General features: G+C 44.0%; 1 protein-coding gene across 1 annotated transcript; it reads left to right on the forward strand.

Moving 5' to 3' along the window:
• Nucleotides 1-274: 274 nt before the first annotated feature.
• On the forward strand, nt 275-20,802 carry LOC144690215 (uncharacterized). Its single transcript, XM_078557636.1, has 7 exons — nt 275-410; nt 7,434-7,494; nt 7,612-7,739; nt 10,914-11,027; nt 13,363-13,443; nt 13,548-13,629; nt 20,307-20,802. The coding sequence occupies exons 4-7, from the start codon at nt 10,945-10,947 to the stop codon at nt 20,472-20,474; spliced, it is 414 nt and encodes a 137-aa protein (XP_078413762.1). The 5' UTR covers nt 275-410; nt 7,434-7,494; nt 7,612-7,739; nt 10,914-10,944; the 3' UTR covers nt 20,475-20,802.
• The last annotated feature ends 363 nt before the right edge of the window (nt 20,803-21,165 follow it).

The raw sequence follows: 21,165 nt of genomic DNA on the forward strand, positions 1-21,165 counted from the left end.
GAGTGGGACATGAACCCATAACCCTCTGGTTTAAAGGCGAGGGTGCTATGAACTGAGCCACAAGACAAGAAATCTAAGGCTCTATTGTATACCTGGATTGTTAAGGGGGTTTTATGAGGAGTCGTTTGTGTTAATTAATGGAAAGCTTTTACGACCAGGCAGTCACATGGGAGAGAGGGAAAAAACCTGGACTGTTGCCTGGTTACCAGAGGCTACAGGGAGAGAACAGCAGTTTGTTTTGGAAGCTGTTTGAGGGGAGTTTTGTGGGAAGCAGCAGAGATGGCAGACCAACCTGAAGCTGAAGGCTCCCTCTCTCCGCTCCTTTGCCTAAAGTCTGTGTAGCAATCAACTGTGGCCAGAACCCTCATGAGCCCAACTAGTCTGCAATTGGACACAGCTGAACCAAGCTGGTGAGAACTCCTCGGCATCCATCAGGACCAGCGGCCTGTCATCACATGAGAGAACTCCAAGTCGACAGCGTCGAAACTCTGCAGACTTTATCCTTTATTTTTATAACCTCCTTAAAAGTCCTACTCTGCAGACAGATATTATCTGTTTGTCCTTTGTTTGTCTGTGTGTGTGTGTCTGTGTGCGTGTTTGGGGGAGTTCTTTAGGAAGAGATCCATAGCTATACTTCCTGATTGCAATTGTTTGTTAACTAGTGCTTGCAACTAGTTAAAAGAAGTTATGTTTTAAAAATAAGTTGATCACTCTGTGTTTTTGAAAGAAGCCTGGCCATGGTTTCTTCTTCAGGGTATTGGTGATATAGATGCCCAATTAGCACTTTGGGATAAATTTAAATATTTAAATTAGTGGTGTGGCCTGCTGAGTAGTGGGGCTTAGTAATTCGCATACTCCCCCCCACCCTGGTCGTAACACTCAGAGGGTTGTGCGACTTTGGAACTCTTTGCCTCAGGAAGGCAGTGGAAGTGGGCTCACTGAATATTTTGAAGGCAGAGGTAGGTAGATTCTTGTTAGGCAAGGGTATCAAAGGTTATTGGGGGTAGATGGGAAGAAAGAACTTGAAACACAAATAAATCAGCCATGATCTTATTGAATGGTGAAGCAGGTTTAAGGGGCCGAATGGCCTACTTCTGTTCTATTTCGTATGTTTGTATGTTTTTATGTTCTTTGGTATCTTGTGGAGTGAATCTGGGGAGCTCAGGAGGAGGCCAAAATGAATTTCCACTTGGCACTTCTGGCTGAAAATGGTTGCAAAGACTTGAGCCTTGTCCCTTGCACTGCTCGGGTGTAACACTGATCTGACACAAGCGCAGAACACATGTTCAATGGGAGGAAGGGCCTTCCACCAGTGCTATTTAAAGATTAATACCACTTTTTTCCTGGTGAGTTACTGTTTTAGTTCTACTGGCTTGTGCTGCAATTTCTCTTATTCTTTCATGGGATGTGGGCATTGCTACCAAAGCCAGCATTTATTGCCCATCCCTAATTGCCCTTGAGAAGGTGGTGATGAGCCACCTTCTTGAACCGCTGCAGTCCATATGGTGTAGGTACACCCACAGTGCTGTTAGGAAGGGAGTTCTGGGATTTTGACACAGCGACCGTGAAGGAAGAGCGATATATTTCCAAGTCAGGATGGTGAGTGACTTGGAGGGAAACTTGCAGTTGGTGGTGTTCCCATGCATGGGGGGTGATGGTGTAGTGGTATTGTTGCTGGACTGGTAATCCAGCGACTCAGCATAATTCTCTGGGGACCTGGGTTCAAATCCCATAACAGCAGATGGCGGAACTTGAATTTAATAAAAATCTGAATGAAACTGTTGTTGATTGTTGTAAAAACCCCAACTGGTTCACAAATGCCCTTAAGGGAAGGGAATCTACTGTCCTTACCTGGTCTGTAGGTTATGTGACTCCAGACCCCACAGAAATGTGGTTTACTCTTAAATGCCTCCTGAACAAGGGCAATTAGGCATGTGTGAATAAAAAAAAATGGCTACTTTTGTCCTTCTAGGTCATTGAAAATAGGAGTGGGCCATTTGGCCCTTCGAGCCTGCTCCGCCATTCATTATGATCATCCAACTCAATAGCCTGCTCCCGCTTTCTCCCCATATCCTTTGATCCCTTTTGCCACAAGAGTTATATCTAACTCCTTCTTGAAAACATACAATGTTTTGACCTCAACTACTTTCTGTGGTAGCGAATTCCACAGGCTTACCACTCTCTGGGTGAAGAAATTTCTCCTCCACTCCCCTCTTAGCCTTCTACCTCTTACCTTAAATCTATGTTCCCTATGTTATTGACCCCTTTACTGATGGAAAAAGTGCCTTCCTATCCACCCTATCTATGCCCCTCATAATCTTATACACTTCTATCAGGTCCCCTCTCAACCTTCGTTGCTCCAAGGAAAACAACCCCAGCCTACCCAATCTTTCCTCATAGCTCAGACCCTCCAGCCCAGCCAGCATACTGGTAAATTTCCTCTTCATCCTCTCCAGTGCAATCACATCCTTCCTATAATGTGGTGACCAGAGCTGCATGCAATAATCCAGTTGTGGCCTAACCAGCGTTTTATACAGTTCCAGCATAACCTCTGTGCCTCGGCTAACAAAGGCAAGTATCCCATATGCCTTCTTAACCACCTTATCTACCTGGCCTGCTACCTTCAGGGATCTGTGGATATGCACACCAAGTCCCTCTGATCTTTCCAGGGTCCTACCATTCATAGTTTTATCCCTTGCCTTGTTAGCCCTCCCCAAGTGCATTACCTCACACTTTCCCAAGTTGAACTTCATTTGCCACTGCTCTGCCCACCTGCCTAGTCCATTGATATCCTCCTGCAGTTTATGGCTATCCTCCTCACTATTTACCACCCTACCAATTTTTGTGTCATCCACAAACCTTTTGATCATACCCCCTACATTTAAGTCCAAATCATTTATGTACAACACAAACAGCAAGGGCTCCAGCACTGAGCCCTGTGGAACCCCACTGGAAACAGGCTTCCAGTCACAGAAACATCCCTCTACCATCACCCTCTACTTCCTGCCTCTCAGTCAATTTTGGATTCAACATGCCACTTTGCCTTGGATCCCATGGGCTCTTACTTTCTTGACCAGTCTGCCATGAGGGGCCTTATCAAAAGCCTTGCTAAAGTCCACACCTGCCCCTATTTCATGTTATTATATTCCAAGATAATTGGCCACCAACAACCACCACCATCTTCCTTTGTATTAAGTATGATTCCAACCAGTGGAGAGTTTCCCCCCATTGACTTCAATTTTGCTAAGATTCCTTGATGCCACACTCGGTCAAATGCTGCCCTGATGTCAAGGAGTGTCACTCTCACTTCACCTCTAGAATTCAGCTCTTCAGCTCAAGGCTGCAATGAGAATATAAGAAAAGGAGCAGGGGAAGACCATACGGCCCATTGAGCCCACTCCACCATTCAGTATGACTATGGCTGATCTTTGGCTTCAAATCCACCTTCCACCACTCCCCATATTCCTTGATTCGATGAGAGACCAAATATTTGTCTGTCTCAACCTTAAATATATTCAGTGATGGGTTTTTTTTCATTCATTCATGGGATGTGAGTGTCGATGGTTAGGCTAGAATTTATTGCCCATCCCTAATTGCCCTTGGGAAGGTGGTGGTGAGCTGCCGCCTTGAACCACTGTAGTCCATGTCGTGTAAGCACACCCATAGTGCAATTAGGGAGGGAGTTCCAGGATTTTGACACAGTGACGGTGAAGGAATGGCAATATATTTCCAAGTCAGGATGGTGAGTGACTTGGAGGGGAACTTCCAGATGGTGGTGTTCCCATCTATCTGCTGCCCTTGTCCTTCTAGATGGTAGTGGTCGTGGATTTGGAAGGTGCTGTTTAAGGATCCTTGGTGAATTCCTGCAATGCATCTTGTAGATGGTACACACTGCTGCTACTGTGCATCAGTGTTGCAGGGAGCAAATGTTTGTGGATGGGGTGCCAATCAAGCGGACTGCTTTGTCCTGGATGGTGTCAAACTTCTTGAATGTTGTTGGAGCTGCACTCATCCAGGCAAGTGGTGTGTATTCCATCACACTTCTGACTTGTGCCTTGTGGATAGTGGACAGGCTTTGGGAAGTCAGGAAGTGAGTTACTCGCTGCAAGATTCCTAGCCTCTGACCTGCTCTTGCAGCCACAGTATTTATATGGCTAGTCCAGTTTAGTGTCTGGTCAATGGCAACCCCCAGGATGTTGATAGTGGGGGATTCAGTGATGGTTATGCCATTGAATGTCAAGGGGTGATGGTTGGATCTCTCTTGTTGGAGATGGTCATTGCCTGGCATTTGTGTGGCATAAATGTTACTTGCCACTTGTCAGCCCAAGCCTGGATATTGTCCAGGTCTTTCTGCATTTGGGCATGGACTGCTTCAGTATCTGAGGAGTCGCAAATGGTGGTGAACATTGTGCAATCATCAGCAAACATCCCCACTTCTGACCTCATGATGGAAGGAAGGTCATTAATGAAGCAGCTGAAGATGATTGGGGCTAGGACACTACCCTGAGGAACTCCTGCAGTGATGTCCTGGAACTGAGATGATTGACCTCCAACAACCTCAACCACCTTCCTTTGTGCTAGGTTTGGCTCCTTGATGCCACATTCGGTGAACTGCTGCCTTGATGTCAAGGCCAGTCATTCTCACCTCACGTCTGGAATTCAACTCTTTTATCCATGTTTGAACCAAGGCTGCAATGGGGTCAGGAGCTGAGTGACCCGGGCGGAACCCAAACTGAGTGTCAGTCAGCATTTATTGCTAAACAAGTGCTGCTTGATAGCCTTGTTGATGACCCCTTCCATCACTTTACTGATGATCGAGAGTAGACTGATGGGACGGTAATTGTCCGGGTTGGATTTCTCTTGCTTTTTGTGTACAGGACATACCTGGGCAATTTTCCACAATGCCAGGTAGATGCCAATGATGTAGCTGTAATGGGACAGTTCAGCAACAAGCCTCAGTGGTAGAGAATTCCAAAGATTCACAAATCTTTTGAATGAAGAAATTTATCCCAGCTCAATCTTAAATGATTGGCCCCTTATTCTGAAACTGTGCCCCCATATTCTAGATTCCCCAGCCAGGGGAAAAAACATCTCGGGATCTATCCTGTCAAGCCCCTTCACAATCTCGAATGGTTCAATGAGATCATCTCTCATTCTTCTAAACTCCAGAGAATATAGGCCCAATTTACTCAGTCCCTCATCATAGGACAACCCCCTCATCCCAGGGACCAACCTAGTGAATCTTTGCTGTGCTGCCTCCAACTCAAGTGTATATCCCTCCTTAAATACAGAGGCCAAAATTGCACACACTGTTCCAGATGTCGTCTCACCAAAGCCTAGTAAAATTGTAGCAAGACTTTTTTATTCTTGTACTCCAATTGCCTTGCAAGAAAGGCCAACATGCCATTTGCTTTCCTAATTGTTTATTGTACCTGCATGCTTTTTGTGTTCCTTGCACAAACATGCCCAATTCTCTCTGAACATCAACATTTATAGGTTTCGCGCCTTTTAAAAACTGTTCTGCTTTTCTATTCTTACAACCAAAGTGAATAACTTCACACTTCCCCACATTATACTCCGTCTACCACCATGTTGCCAAGTCACCTGTCTATATCTCTTTGCAGCCTCCTTGTGTCTTCCTCACAGCCCGCATTCCCTTCTAGCTTTGCATCATCAGCAAACTTAAATACCTTACTCTGGGTTGCATCTTCCGGTCGGTGAGCGGGAGCGGGGGTGGGGCCCACTCGCCGATGCATAAAATGACACGGGGTGACGTTGCGCGGGCATCCCGACATCGTCCCGCGTCATTTACATTTTCAGGTCGGCCTACTAAGGCCATTAAAAAAGTGATTGAAATCATTAGTGGACCTCCCTGTCCAACCTTAAGGTTGGCAGGCAGGCCGGGAGCCCTGGCGGGCTTCAGAAAAAACATGAAGCCTCATCCACGGGTGGGATGAGGTTTCATGAGGGATTTTAAAATTTCAGAATGTTTTAAAATAAAAGTTATGGACATGTCCCAACTCATGTGACAGTGTCGCATGAGGAGACATGGCAGCGCTTTGCCTCAGGGAGATCTGTGCGTTCTTTCAGGCGCATGCGCGAAAGAGCGCACTCCCGGCTCAGGGAATTACTCCTCCCCCCCCAACCCCCCGGCCCACACAGGGAGTGCTCAGCGCTTCCTGGCACACATCATGCTGAGTGGGCCTTAATTGGCCCACCCACGTAAAATGGCGGCGCGTCCCCAACCAGGGGTGCTGATCAGGAACCCGACCGCCCATGTCCACTCCCGCACATCCCCCCACCGGGGGGAAATGTTGCCCTCAGTGTTTCTTCGTTTAAGTCATTAATATAGATTGTAAATAGCTGAGGCACTGATCTTTGCAGCACTCCACTAGTCACAGCCTGCCAACTTGAATGTGCCCCATTTATCCCAACTCTCTGCTTCCCATTGAGTAGTCCTGACAGAATTTAAGATGAGCATCGATGAGTGATTGTGTAAGTGCTGCTGATAGCACTGTCGATGACACCTTCCATCATTTCACTGATGATTAAGAGTAGACTGATAAGGTGGTAATTGGCTGGATGGGAAACGTCCTGCTTTTTGTGGACAGGGCATACCTGAGCAATTTTCCACATTGTTGGGTAGCAATTTTCGAAATTGTTGGCAGTGTTGTAGTGGTACTGGAACAGCTTGGTTAGGGGCGCAAGTTTTCAGGACCACAAGTTTTCAGTAGGACAGTTTTCAGCCAGGCTATTGTCAGGGCCCTATCCTTTGCTGCATCCAGTGCTTCCAGCCATTTTTTGATATCACATCGAGTGATCCAAATTGGCTGAAGAATGGTTTCTGTGATGCTGGGGACCTCAGATGGGAGGCTGAGATGAATTGAATTATAGCAGCATAGCTCACAACCTTTCTTCGAAACACCCCAACATATTTGTCTAAAGGGAAACAATCCATTAGGTGTCAAAGCCTATTTAATAAACATCCCCAAGTCCTGGGAACATCTTTTGAGTTGGCGAAGCATGCGTACCTGAAGGTTTTGGGAATTTGTGCCTCATCCCCAGATGATTCATCAAGGTGTCTCACACAAATATGAAGGGATGTGACATGTTGATGTTTCACTGAGAGCTTCTATTGAGGTCTGGGATAATGGCTTCTCAGGCTAGTAAAGAATGCCTGCTGTATAAACTTGCCTTTATGGAGTAATTAACTTAAAATCTCTATGGTTTAATTGCTTAAACACCTGTGTACCAGTACAGTACATAAAAAGACAGAACAAATCATATAATCTTGACTCAATCCATGTTTTGTTTTAACTGAAAATTCTTATCTAAACATTTTTTTTCATCTTAACAATTTCAAGTTTTTTTTAAATAAAGCAACAGGATATATTCCATTTTCTTGAGAATAACCTAAGTATCTTTGTTTTTAGACAGATAGAACAAAATGTTTCTGTGCTTTCCAGACTTATTGACACAGGTTTGATAACTGTGGTAAGGGAATTTAAATTTTAATTGGTCTTTATTTCACATTAGGCTACATTTTTGACTATCGTATTTCTAGGACTGGAAATCATATTGGAGAATAATTTGACATCTCTTTCATTCCAGGGTTCTCGCTCTGCTCCTCTGCAACCTGACAACAAAGATGTCTTGTATGGAGTGATTTTTATATTAGTGGCTACCAACATCATTTCAATTACTTTGGCTGCATTTGTCCCTCTGTGTATCAGACAAAGGTCAGTTACTATAACAGTTCATGGATGAACCAGGAATGAATTATAGCCTAGAAATGACAATCATTGAATGGTTAATTTGAATATTGCTGAAAAGAGAGGTATGTTATTGAAGCTTTTTGTCTTGCACTCATCAGGACAAATGCAAGAATGCCAAATTTCAAACAATCACAACAATTTATGCTACAGGAGAAAAATGTGTTATCACCCTTTAGCACTCTTTCTCCTGTCGTATAAATTGTTGCGATTGTTTGAAATTCGACATACTTGTATTTGTCCTGATGAGTGCAAGACTAAAAGCTTTGGTAACATGCCTCTCTTTTCAGCTATATTCAAGTTCTGTACAACCAAGCAAATGGTTACTTCCTTCATATATAAAAAAACTTTTCTTCCATTTTAAAGGAGAGAACAACAGAGAGAACAATTTGATATGGGTGACTCAGGTGTTTATGCAATAACATTGCTCATAGCCCTTTCCATGCCTATGCTTTATAGAGTGGAGGGGGGGACACAATTGTGCAGTTATCCTTCAGTTTTCTTCCTCCTGTCATTAAGTTGCTGCGTTGGGTTGATTGGGATTTGGTTTCATTGCCACTGATTGTCCTCTAGAACCTTATTTAAGTGGGCATAGCTTTAGGTCTGACCCTTGACAGTGAGAGGGGAAGAATCTCAACATCAGTATGTTTGGTTTTTTTTTGTCGGGTGAACCAATTTCTAATTGCCTTGTCAATTGCCCAATCAGCCCTGGGTATATGCCAGTTGCCAACTTGGAAACCAGGATATTTTAGGTGGGCAGTGTGCCTGCTGCGAAAAGACATTAGACAGCTTCCACATGCAAATTGAGGTCCTAATGCTTTCAATGGAAATAAAAATCACCAGAGCTTTAAAATGGACTGCCAATTTGCTAGCACCCATCTTACATTGTTGCAGAAAGTCAAAAGTGATTTCCTTAGCTTGTAATCACGTGCAAATTTGACCAGTTTGTATTTAGTTTCGGAGTCTAAATCGCTGAAGTAAATTGTAAATAGGCAGTGATGCCAACTCTGAGTGCTGGGGCATTCCACCCGGCATCCCTCGCCACCCTGATGTATCTCCTTTAACACGTGGTGTAGAATTTTCTGGTCGGTGGGCAGCCGCGATTAGCGGGCCCGGGAGCGGCTGGGGAACAGATTGCTGGCCGCGATCCACCCCGCCCCCCCCCCCCCCCCCCCCCACCACCATGATTTCATGCTGGCTGGCTAATTAACGGCTCAGCGCTGCTGGGATGGGGCGGGAGGAGGGCGAGCGCTGAAGTCAGTGCGGGCACGGGGGAGCGCAGAAGGAAAGCTCCCTGAAGGCAGAGAGCTGCCTCGGGGAGCTGACGAATTTAAAATCAATAAAAACAGAATTTAAAATCCAGAAAAAGAAATGCCCACGCATCAGAGTGAGTCACCTTAACGTATGGATGCTGAAAATTCTGTCCAAACATTTTAATCTTTTTTAAAATTAATTTCGGAAACCTCATCCCACCTTTGGATGAGGTTTCCTCAAAAATGCCAAGGCCACCTGGCCGATTCGCCCACCCGCCAACTGTAACGTTGGACGGGCAGCGAAAAATTGCTGTCAATTGCTACTTTAATGGCCTTAATAAGCCTCTTAATTGTGGGCGGGCGCGCTGCCGACTCTTGAGTGCACCCGCCGATCGAAATATCACACGAGTGTGCGTTGATGTCGGGATGCTCACCCGACGTCATCGCGCACTATTTCACGCTCGAATGTGTAGGACGCATGCCCACAAGCCGAGCGAAAAATTCTACTCCTGCCGTTTTCCAACTTTTAATCGACTTATTATCCAACTTCAGGAATTGCTCTGAACCCCCACAGGATAATGTTTAATTTGTAACCATTCATGTGGAACTTTGCCAAGTGCAGCTGGCAGTTGAGGTGGAACATATTGAAGGGTTTTCCAAAGTCTGCTTGAGATATCACTTTATGTCTTTGCTCTATCAATCACTCATAAAATACACTTTCGCATTAGGCTGAGATTGTCACAAGCTCTAGAATTGGGGCACAGGCTCAAACTTTAGCAAGGAATGTTACACAAGCAATTTAGGTACGTAAAATGGATTGCCCAGATGGAGCAAAGGTGTGCAACGTACAGAGCCAAGTGCGGCTCAGTAAGGACTCAGCGCGACTCCCAACCTTGATCAACCATACACATTTTGATGGTATTAAATGGCTTGCTCCATTTTTGTAAACTTTTATTAACGTTGTCCTTGTGAGAAAGTATCATTCAATTATTTGTAAAAACCTTTAAAATGTTGTTAAAATGTCTTGTTTTCATTATTATTGGTGTATTTGAGTGCAATTTGACACTGCGGTCCTTAAGATGTTGCTTTGTTGACTTTTTTTTAAATGGCCCTTGTATTTGAGGTTTTTAAAAATGTAATCTTACATTGGATGTGGGCATTGCTGGCATTTGTTGCGCATCCCTAATTGCACTTTGAGGGCAGATGAGACTCAACTGCATTGTTGTGGGCTTGCAGTCACGTGTAGGCCAGACCAGGGGTAAGGATGGCAGATTCCCTTTCTTAAAGGACATTAGTGAGCCAGATGGGTTTTTACAATAATTGATGATAGTTTCATGGTCATCATTACTGAGGCAAGCTTTCATTTCAAGCCCCTTTTGATTAATTAATTGAACTGCCATGGTGGGATTTTAACTTGTGTCCCAAAGCATTAACCTAGGCCTCTGGATTACTTGTCCAGCCAGTATACCACCATCTTCCCATGAGGTAGGCAGATGCTTGGGCAAGAATTATCCAGGAAGCCTTTCAAAAGGGGGTGTTATTTCGGCATCCTATCTTTGGAGGAATTCCATTTCCTATTTTTGGCACTCCATCTATAACAACCTGCCTGGCAGCTAAGAAAATTATCCAAATATGACCGTCAGGCAGCCACTATATCAATATATATCGCAGTTGAAAATGAGCTCATTATAGTACTGGCTGCGTGTGTGAAACAAAATAAAACCATGCTGTTTTAGCAAAAATAATACAAATGCAATTTTATCCAAAATCAGAACTAAAATAAATCATTTTGTAGCTATTCAGTAGCCCCATGAGGACCAGTTTTAAATGGTTAAAAGAGTAAATTATACATCTGCAAAAGCTTGATTTCAACATAATTCTTTTCCAGGTATCAACATAAATTGAAAGCAGCTTCGGCAATGAGTGCCACTGTCCTGACCTCTGTGAAAAGTAGCCCCATGATTGGTGATGTACCTGGAACAAACATGCACACTTCCGAAGGGTAAAGGAAAAGATTACCTTCGCTGGTTTTACGGGCAAAATATTCTGAGATGCCGTAGCACTGGCAAATCCTAGCAAGCAGGGATGAAAGCATATTTTGGACCAGATTTGGCTGATATAATAACAGCGTTTGAGTAAAATTGCTATTAATGTGCACATCGGTCAGCAACTTGGAGCAAAGGAACTGATACCCCGTAAATTGCATATCGCCACAAGTTGCTTCCGATTTGCGCCACTCTGCACTAACTTTGTAAAAACGGCATCTCGCATTTAACCGCCCTGTGAGTTTTATGGAGTTTCTGCATTTGCACATTAAGTGACCATTAAACTCGCCAGAGAAAGTTAAGTCTAGTAATTAACAGAGGAAACACCATTTTAGCAACACTATAAGTGTTGCTGTCTGCTAATCAACTTCTCTTGCCCACAAAATGAACGATTATAAGTGTGGAATCTCATTCCTCCTGGTTGTGAATTGTTTTAGGAGATTTAAAAATGTCAAAATTTACATATCTATCTTTTCTTTCTATCTTTTTTTCTATCTGCCTCTTAATCCACTATTTTTTCCCTCACCTTGTCCTAGAATTTAGCCTGAGGTGAATTCCATGCAGGGAGTGCTCTTTTGAGCTTAGGAAACCTGGAAGAGTGAGTTTCTAGAATGTCCTACAGTTTTTAAACTGCAGGGTTCCTTTAAATTTTTTTCTGTCAGTTTGCAGGCCACAAGCATCCTGAATGACAGGCTAGAGGCCCATTGGTCGAGGAAGCCAACAGCACAAGGCCGCAGTCGAGGAGGGCAGATAGATATCGTGTTTGCAGAGGGGTGGGTCCCAAATGAGGAGTGGTCCCGATCACAGGGGCATCCTGATCATTGTGTGCGGCAGGGAGGCTGGTATTCAGGGTGTCTGATGGTGGCATGGAATACAATGGTAGCTGGGGTTCCAGTGGTGGTCAAGGGGAGTGGATGGTAGTCGTGAGGAGGGGTGGGTGGCACACTGAGTATGTGTTGTTCTGGGAGACCAAATGGCGTGGTGGGGAGAGCAAACAGATTATGGGGTTGGACATGGAGGACAGTCACTCTCACCTCACCCCAAGCTGAGAACCCAAACTGAGCATCCAGTGAGCAGGTTGTTGCTGAGCCAGTGCTGTGTTAGTGATAGTGCTGTTGACAACACCTATCACTTTGCTGATGATCAGAAGTAGACTGATTGGAGAGGGGGGTGGGGGTTTAATTAGCCAGATTGTATTTGTCCTATTTTTAGTGGACAGGACATAGCTGAGCAATTTTGCACATTGCCAGGTAGATGCAAGTGTTGTAGCACTGCTAGAACAGCCTGGCTAGGGACACAGCTAGTTCTGAGCACAAATCTTCAGTATTACTGTCAGGACTTTGTCAAACCCCATAGCCTTCGCAGTATCCAGTGTCTTCAGCTATTACCTGATATCATGTGGAGTGAATCAAATTGGCTGAAGACTGACATCTGCAATGCAGCGGACCTCAGGAGGAGGCTGAGAGGCCTACCCAGGCTCAATCTCTGAACTCCCCACCTACAGCCCCGAGATCCCCAACACCTGACCTCTAGGCTTCCCAATCTCCCTCTCACTAAGGCTGAAGGCCCTCCCCCGCCACCCCACCTCCTCCCTCCAAGGCCATCACTTACCAACAGGCCACTGTGGCACTAACAGCGGTCCTAGCTTCCATTACTTGCCACCGTGGCCTCATCCCACAGCGTCGTTCATGTGGAACAAGGGCCAAACCCCAACAGTAGCGGCATTCCCAAATTCTGGGCTAATGTTTCTTTGTCATTCAGAATCTATTTCAAATAAAGCAAGAGGAAAAATAATTTTTCACCTACCTTTCACAGCCTCGATTTCTTGCCTGTACTTCCACAGCAGTTGTTCCAACAAGTATAGGACATTAAAATGCCTCCATGGTCCTGTCTAACCAATAGGACCTTGACTTAAATGAGGCAGCTGGGCAGCCCCTCAGCTGTCTATTAAACCAGAGGCAGGGTGGAAAATCAGCATTGAATCCAATGCTTCAACTTCAACTCCCACAGGCCTAAGTTCCCTCGGGTGGAATTAATTAAATCCCTTCCTCTCATGTTCATGGAAGAGTTCCTCTGTTTGATGTTTGTAGAGAATTGTACTTCAGTAGAAATGTAGAATCGAGGGAATCATCGCTAACACATTTACAATGCTGCTATACAGTGACCAGGGGAATTCTTACTCCTCTGATAATGCCAAATAAAGGGAGCCACACTATAGTTGCAATATTTCTGCACCTTTTAACAGTTATTTGATTAAGTAAGGAAGTCATTCTTTGATATATTTTCCTTCAGATCCAACCCAGTTTGGAATAAAATTCTGTTCAATGAGGCAACCAACTATTTCAATGCTGAAGCTTGCTTGGACCAGAATAGGTTTGTATTCTCACTCCTTTGAAATCCATAAATTGAAACCTACCCCTAAAATAACTTAATTTATTATAATTCCAAACCTAATATGTAATATGTTATGAACGCAGTTTAAACTCTATTGATGACAATGTCATTGCTGATGAGAAGGATTACTTTTATATTCGGAAACCAGGCACCTACAAATACAAGGTAATTTAATATACTATTAAAAAGTTGATTACTATTTTGAAGTCTTACTGTATTAATAGCAAACCCACCAGCATGTTAAAATGTGATTTCTCTGTCCACCTTTTGTTTATTCATTCATGAGATGTGGCATTGCCAACAAGGCCAACATTTATTGCCCATCCCTAATTGCCCTCGAGAAGGCGGTGTTGAGCCATTCCTCAAACTGCTGCAGTCCATGTAGTAAAGGTGTCATTAGGAAGGGAGTCCCATGGTTTTGAAAAAGCAATAATGAAGGAATGGTGATATGGTTCCAAGTCAGGATGGTGTACAACTTAGAGGGAAACTTGTGTTTCATGATGTTCTCATGCACCTGCTCACCTTGTTCTTTTGAGTGCGACAGTTCACAGGTTTGGAAGGTGTTGTTGAAGGAGCCATGACGAGTTGCTGCAGTGCATCTTGTAGATGGTACACGCTGCAGCCAAGATATGTTAATGGTGGGAGGTATGAATGCTTAAGGTGGTGGATGCAATGCCAATCAAGGGGTTATTTTATTCTGGATGGTGTCGAGCTTCATGAGTGTTGTTGGAGATGCGCTCATCCAGGAAAGTGGAGAATATTCCATCACACTCTTGACTTGTAGATGGTGGAAAGGAGGTGAATTTTATGCTGCAGAATATCCAGCTTTTGATTTATTCTTGTAGCCACTGCATTAATGTGGCTGGTCTAGTTAAGTATCTAATCAATGGTAACCACCAGGATATTGATGGTGGAGGATTTGGCAATGATTATGCCATTGAATATCAAGTGAAAGTAGTTAGATTCTCCCTTGTTGGAAATGAGTATTGTCTGGTACTTCTGCGGTGCTAATGATAGTTGCCCAAGCCTGAATGTTGTGCAGGTCTTGCTGCAAGCAGGCCTACATTGCTTCATTAGCTGAGGAGTTGCAAAAGGAACTGAGCACTGTCCAGTCATCACCAAACATCTGTATTTCTGACCTTATGAGTTTTTAAAATTCATTCATGGGATGTGGGCGTTGTTGGCTAGGCCAGAATTTATTGCCCATCCCCAGTTGCCCTTACGAAGGTGGTGGTGAGCTGCCTTCTTGAAATGCTGCAGTCCATGTGGTGTAGGCACACCCACAGTGCTGTTAGGGAGGGAGTTCTAGGATTTTGACCCAGCAACAGTGAAGGAACGGTGATATATTTCCAAGTCAGGATGGTGAGCGGCTTGGACGGGAACTTCCAGGTGGTGGTGTTCCTATCTATCAGCTACCTTTGTCATTCTAGATGGTAGTGGTCATGGGTTTGGAAGGTGCTGTTGAAGGAGCCTTGGTGAATTCCTGCAGTGCACCTTGTAGATGGTACACACTGCTGCCACTCTGCATCGGTAGTGGGGGGAGTGCATGTTTGTGGATGGGGTGCCAATGAAGCAGGCAGCTTTGTCCTGGATGGTGTCAAGCTTCTTGCGTGTTGTTGGCGTTGCACTCATCCAACCAAGTGGGGAGTATTCCATCACGCTCCTGACTTGTGCCTTGTAGACGGTGGACAGACTTTGGGGAGTCAGGAAGTGAGTTATTTGTCGCACGATTCATGGCCTCTGACCTGTTCTTATAGCCGCAGTATTTATATGGCTAGTCCAATTCAGTTTCTGGTCAATAGTAACCCCCAGGATGTTGATAGTGGGGGAATTGAGTGATGATAATGCCATTGACTGTCAAAGGGTGATGGTTAGATTCTCTCTTGTTGGAGATGGTTATTTTCTGGCAATTGTGTGGCACAAATGTTACTTGCCACTTATATCAACTCAAGCCTGGATATTGTCCAGGTCTTGCTGCATTTGGACATGGACTGCTTCAGTATCTGAGGAGTCACGAATGGTGCTGAATATTGTGCAATCATCAGTGAACATCCCCACTTCTGACCTTATGATGAAAGGAAGGTCATTAATGAAGCAGCTGAAGATGTTTGGGCTTAGGACACTAACCTGAAGAACTCCTGCAGTGATGTCCTGGATCTGAGATGATTGACCCCCAACAACCACAACCAACTTCCTTTGTGCTAGGAATGACTCCAACCACTGGTGAGTTTTCCCCCTGATTACCATTGACTCCAGTTTTTCTAGGGCTCCTTGATGCCACACTTGGTCAAATGCGGCCTTGATGTCAAGAGCAGTCACTTTCACCTCACCACTGGAGTTCAGCTCTTCTGTCCATGTTTGAACCAAGGCTGTAATGAGGCCAGGGGCTGAGTGGTCCTGGCGGAATCCAAACTGAGCATCAGTGAGCAGGTTATTGCTATGCAAGTACCACTTGTTAGCACTGTGGATGACCCCTTCCATCACTTTACTGATGATGGAGAGTAGACTGATGGGGCAGTGATTGGCTGGGTTGGATTTGTCCTGCTTTTTATGTACAGGACATACCTGGGCAAATTTCCACATTGCTGGGTAGATGCCAGTGAGGTAGCTGTACTGGAACAACTTGATAGTGGGAAGGTTATTGATGAAGCAAATGAAGGTGCTTGGACCTCGGACACAACCTTGAGAAACTCTTGCAGAAATGTCTTGGGGCTCAGATGATTGGCCTCCAATAACCACAACCATCTTTCTTTGTACTAGGCATGATTCTGACCAGTGGAGAATTTCCCCCTAATTTCCATTGATTGCAATTTTGCTAGGGCCCCTTGATGCCACACTCAGTCAAATGCTTTGCATCGATCTTTTTGGTGGAGGACATTATAAACATTCCAAAGATATCAGATAAGCAAGGAGCTAATGGGAGGAAAGATCTTGTAACAGTCTCTATCACGAGGGACAAAGTATTTGACAAACTAATGGGACTAAAGGCAGACAAGTCACCAGGGCCTGATGGCCTGCATCCAAGCGTTTTAAAGGAAGTGGCTGCAGAGATAGTGGAGGCATTGGTCAAAATATTCCAGAACTCACTGGATTCCGGGAGGGTCCCTGCAGATTGGAAAACTGCTAATATGACGCCTCTGTTCAAGAAGGGAGGGAGACAAAAGCAGGAAACTATAGGCCAGTCAGCCTAACATCTGTCGTTGGGAAAATGCTAGAGTCCATTATTAAGGAAGAAATAGAAGGACATTTAGAAAAGCTTAACGCAATCAAACAGAGTCAACATGGGTTTGTGAAAAGGAAATCATGCTTGACAAATTTGCTAGAGTTCTTTGGGGATATAACAAGCAGAGTTGATAAAGGGGAACCAGTAGATGTAGTGTATTTGGATTTCCAGAAGGCATTCGATAAGGTGCCACATAAAAGGTTATTGCACAAGATAGGAGCTCACGGTATTGGGGGTAATGTATTAGCTTGGATTGAGGATTGGTTAACACACAGAAGACAGAGAGTTGGGTTAGTGGGTCTTTTTCAGGTTGGAAAGACGTAACTAGTGGAGTGCCACAAGGATCAGTCCTAAGGCCTCAATTATTTACTATCAATATTAATGACTTGGAGGAGGGGGCAGAATGTAATGTATCCACATTTGCTGACGATATGAAAATAGGTGGGAGGGCATGTTGTGATGAGAACATAAGGAATCTGCAAGGGGATATAGATAGGTTGAGTGAGTGGGTAAAAGCTTGGTAGATGGAGTTTAATGTAGGAAAGTGTTAGATCATGATCATTGGTAGGAAGAATCAAAAGGCAGACTCCAAAAAAGTGCCGCACAGAGGAATCTGGGTGTTCTTGTGCATGAAACACAAAAAGTTAGCATACAGGTGCAGCAAGTAATTATGAAGGCAAATTGAATTTTGGCCTGTATTGCTAGGGGTTTGGAGTTTAAAAATAGGGAAATCTTGTTACAACCGTACAGGGTGTTGGTGAGGCCGCACCTGGAGTACTGTATACAGTTTTGGTCCCCATATTTAAGAAAGGATATACTGGCATTGGAGGCAGTTCAAAAGAGATTCACTAGGCTATTCCTGGGATGAAGGAGTTGACTTAACAAGAACGGCTAAACAGGTTAGGCCTTTAGTCATTGGAGTTTAGAAGAATGAGGGGCGATCTTATTGAAATGTACAAGATTCTGAGGGAGCTTGACAGGGTAGATGTTGAGAAGATATTTCCACTAGTGGGGGTATCTTGAACTAGGGGACATAGTTACAGAATAAGGGGACACTCATTTAGAACTGAGATGCGAAGGAATTTCTTCTCTCAGAGGGTAGTGAATGTCTGGAATTCTATGCCCCAGAGAGTTGTGGAAGTTATATCACTGAAAGTATTTAAAGAGGAGGTAGGAGTTGAGGCCTGGGGCAGATCTTATTGATCTTATTGAATGGCAGGGCAGGCTTGAGGGGCCGAATGGCCTACTCCTGCTCCTATTTCTTACGTTCCTATGTTGTGCCTTGATTTCAAGAGCAGTCACTCTCACCTATTCTCTGAAATTCTGCTCCTTTGTCCTTGTTTGAACCAAGGCTGTAATGGAGCGAAGTGGCCTGGTGGAATCCAAACTGAGCAACGGCGAGCAGGTTGTTTCTGAGTACGAGCTGCTTGATTGCATTGTTGACAACGCTATTTATCACTGTGCTGATGCTCAAGTTGACTGATAGGGCAGTAATTGTCCAGATTGGATTTGTCATGCTTTTTGTGGACATTAATGGCATTAGTCAATTTAAAAACACAGCTTAATACTTACAACAGAATAGCAGAGTAAGGAATTTCGTACAAGCAGGTTACTATGTGCAATACTAATGACATAGTCAAATTTCACCCTGCATATATTTCAATCAGGATAGATTTAATGCAACTTAATCAGTAGAACTGGAAACAATTTTACATCTATCCACATGTATCAACTAGCAACCTGTGCATTGCTGTGGGAAGGGAAGATCCTTTCCTCAACCAAGTTAGATTTTAAAGGCTGACATTTAACAGCATTTCAATTTTTCACAAATGACATCCTATGTTACTGTGACAAAGGTAATCTATCTCTCCTCATCCTTCTCAACCTATCTATAACCTTTGACATGGCTGACCACAGTCCTCCTACATCCTCTGTCGCTGTCCAGCTAGGTGGGACTGCACTCACCTAGTTCCATTCTTATCTTTCCAATTGTAGCCAGAGAATCACATGCAATGGTTTTGCTTCCAGCTCTTGTGCCTTTACCTCTGGGGTCCCTCAAGGATTGATTGTTGACCCTTTCCAATTTCTCATCTAAATGCTGTCCCTCATCCATAAACACAGCCGCAGTTTCCACATACACACTCACAACACCCAGCAATACCTCACCACCACCTGTCTTGACACCTTCACTCTCTCTAAATTATCACACTGCTTGTCCGAACTACAGTATTGTCATTGCAACCCTGAGGCTGACTCCATGGTGCTGCCAGACAGCTCTGACTCCAAGATCACCAGCACAGTTCTTCCTGTCTCCATTAGCCACTTGATTGCTAAATATTGGCTACTGCCTGCTGCCATTGATGACCACCTCCAACAAGATGCCTGGAGGTAGGAACATATTGGCCCACCGACCCACACCCTCATTTCCAATTTTCCTCCCAGTCCTGACTTCAAGCCCGCCCTCACAGGACTGGGAAAATTCAACCCTTTGAGTTAAGTGTGAGCTCCAAGCCCTGGAAATCCTGCCCTTGGGAAACAGTCTCAGTTTTTCTTATTTCCTGGTCTGTCCTGCTTTAATTTTGTAGGCCTGGAAGGTTGCAAAAGGTTGTTTGTTGTGTTGACCCAACTCACAACACTACCAACATGAGATCTATGTAAATTAAAGGGAACATTACTTTTAGTATTATGTGGTAGAAATTCTGGTCAGCAAAGCTCATGTTGAACATGCTCCCGCTACATTTGTGTGTGTGCAGTCTTTATGCAGATGTTAACCAAAAATAGGGAACAGAGGACATAATACGGGCCTGTTATGTGCTTGTGATGAACTTGCTGTTTCATAGGTAGTCACTGAATCTCCAAATTACCTAATTACACAGCTGATAAAAACAGAAGGGTTGGTCAGTCCTAGTTGAGGTCATAGACTTGGTAGGTGCTTGGTAACCACGCTATCTGCTACTTGTTTCTGGTTTGTTTCAAGCAAAATGAATGAAATAATATAATTTCCCTTCCTTTCCTCATGTTACAAATGGCTTCTTGGACATCATGCTGAATCTAGTGGTCTGGTGAACTGATGAGACTCCCTAAACAAGGTACCAGGGAAAGGCACATCTATGTTGGAGCTAACATCACTGTTTTATTTCCATTGATGGGACTAAGTGAGCAGCTACCACAATTACATGGAAATGTTATTACTGTACTACTACCGTAGTTACTACTACCCCTAAAGGGTAACTTAGGTTTGGGTAAAATTACTCGTTGAATGGGTGGAACCTTACAAAGCCCCATTTTGCTGGTTGGTCCTCATGTGTCGTGGGCACCTTAACTAAGAATCGAGAATCCCTGACCATAATTTTCCTCCCATTATTATCAATGGTCAGAATATCGCTGGCAAAACATCCCTAATGTTCTGAAAGGCCACCCATTAAGTGTGAGGCCTGCCAGTGGTGAGCTAAATTGGAAAATTCAGTTTATTTGCCTTGCAGAAGAATATTTTTAGGTCCAGGCCTGATTGTATTTGTGGAACTTCCTTTTGAATCCGATTTTTGTGGTTAATCACATCATGTGAGTTTTTACTTTGTGTCAGTAACAGTTTTCCTCCTTGCATTGTGACTCCAAACAGGATAAAAGAGCCAATATATTTTTGAAAGGTGCTCAAGAAAGGGACATGAAAAATTCCCAAGGCTTTCTTACAGCGGCTTTAGCATCGCACGAAGAAAGCAAACATATGGAATCTGGGAAGATGGTGTATTTGTTCAGCAATGAGGGTCTGAAATGTACTGATCTGTAAATGAAGAAGGAAGAAAGTTGAACTTTGTGGACTTTGTAGACTTGATATGAAATCTTAACCATAACTGCACAAATAGGGATATTTAGTAACTTGAGCAGTTATTTTAATTTTTAAGCTTCAAGTGACATTTCCTTAAATTTATGTTCACATTCCTATTGTTTGTTATTAACAGACACACTTTCCAGCAGATTCTGGATAGCAACCAGTAACTGTGCTCCCCTCTAGCCGGAAGCACTGAAGTTCATTGCAGCACCCCAGTTGCTTTGGTTGGCTCACTCAGCTGGGCTGCAACCATGGGCTTTGATAGGCGGCTTGGTTTGATTTTGCACCAGGCCGCACTAGCCAACATGAAGGAGCTCTTTTCATTACATTTTAATTAGGTTGTTCTGGGCGTACCTGTTCAGAGAAAGAACTAGAACAGTCACAATATATGTTTAGTTTCACACCGTACTGTATGGTGAGTAGGTTTTTAAAATTTATCTTTGGAATGTGGACATTGCTGGCTTGCATTTATATATACACAGTAAAGGCGCTTCACAGGAGCATTATCAAATAAAATTTGACGTCGAGCCACATGAGGAGGTATTAGGGCAGGTGACCAAAAGGTTGTTCAAAGAGGTCGGTTTTAAGGGGCTTCTTAAAGGAGGAAAGAGAAGTAGACAGGCAGAGAGATTTAAGGAAGGGACTCCAG

The sequence above is a fragment of the Cetorhinus maximus genome, chromosome 2 (genome assembly GCF_964194155.1).
Source record: "Cetorhinus maximus chromosome 2, sCetMax3.hap1.1, whole genome shotgun sequence".
In the NCBI taxonomy this organism is placed as follows: domain Eukaryota; kingdom Metazoa; phylum Chordata; class Chondrichthyes; order Lamniformes; family Cetorhinidae; genus Cetorhinus; species Cetorhinus maximus.

What these genes read in the sequence shown, in the direction of transcription:
- LOC144690215 (XM_078557636.1), top strand. Translation starts at nt 10,945, where the DNA reads ATGAGTGCCACTGTCCTGACCTCTGTGAAAAGTAGCCCCATGATTGGT. An exon ending in AACATGCACACTTCCGAAGG is followed by an intron (nt 11,028 to 13,362) that starts GTAAAGGAAAAG and finishes ATTTTCCTTCAG; the next exon opens with ATCCAACCCAGTTTGGAATA. An exon ending in CAGGCACCTACAAATACAAG is followed by an intron (nt 13,630 to 20,306) that starts GTAATTTAATAT and finishes GACTCCAAACAG; the next exon opens with GATAAAAGAGCCAATATATT.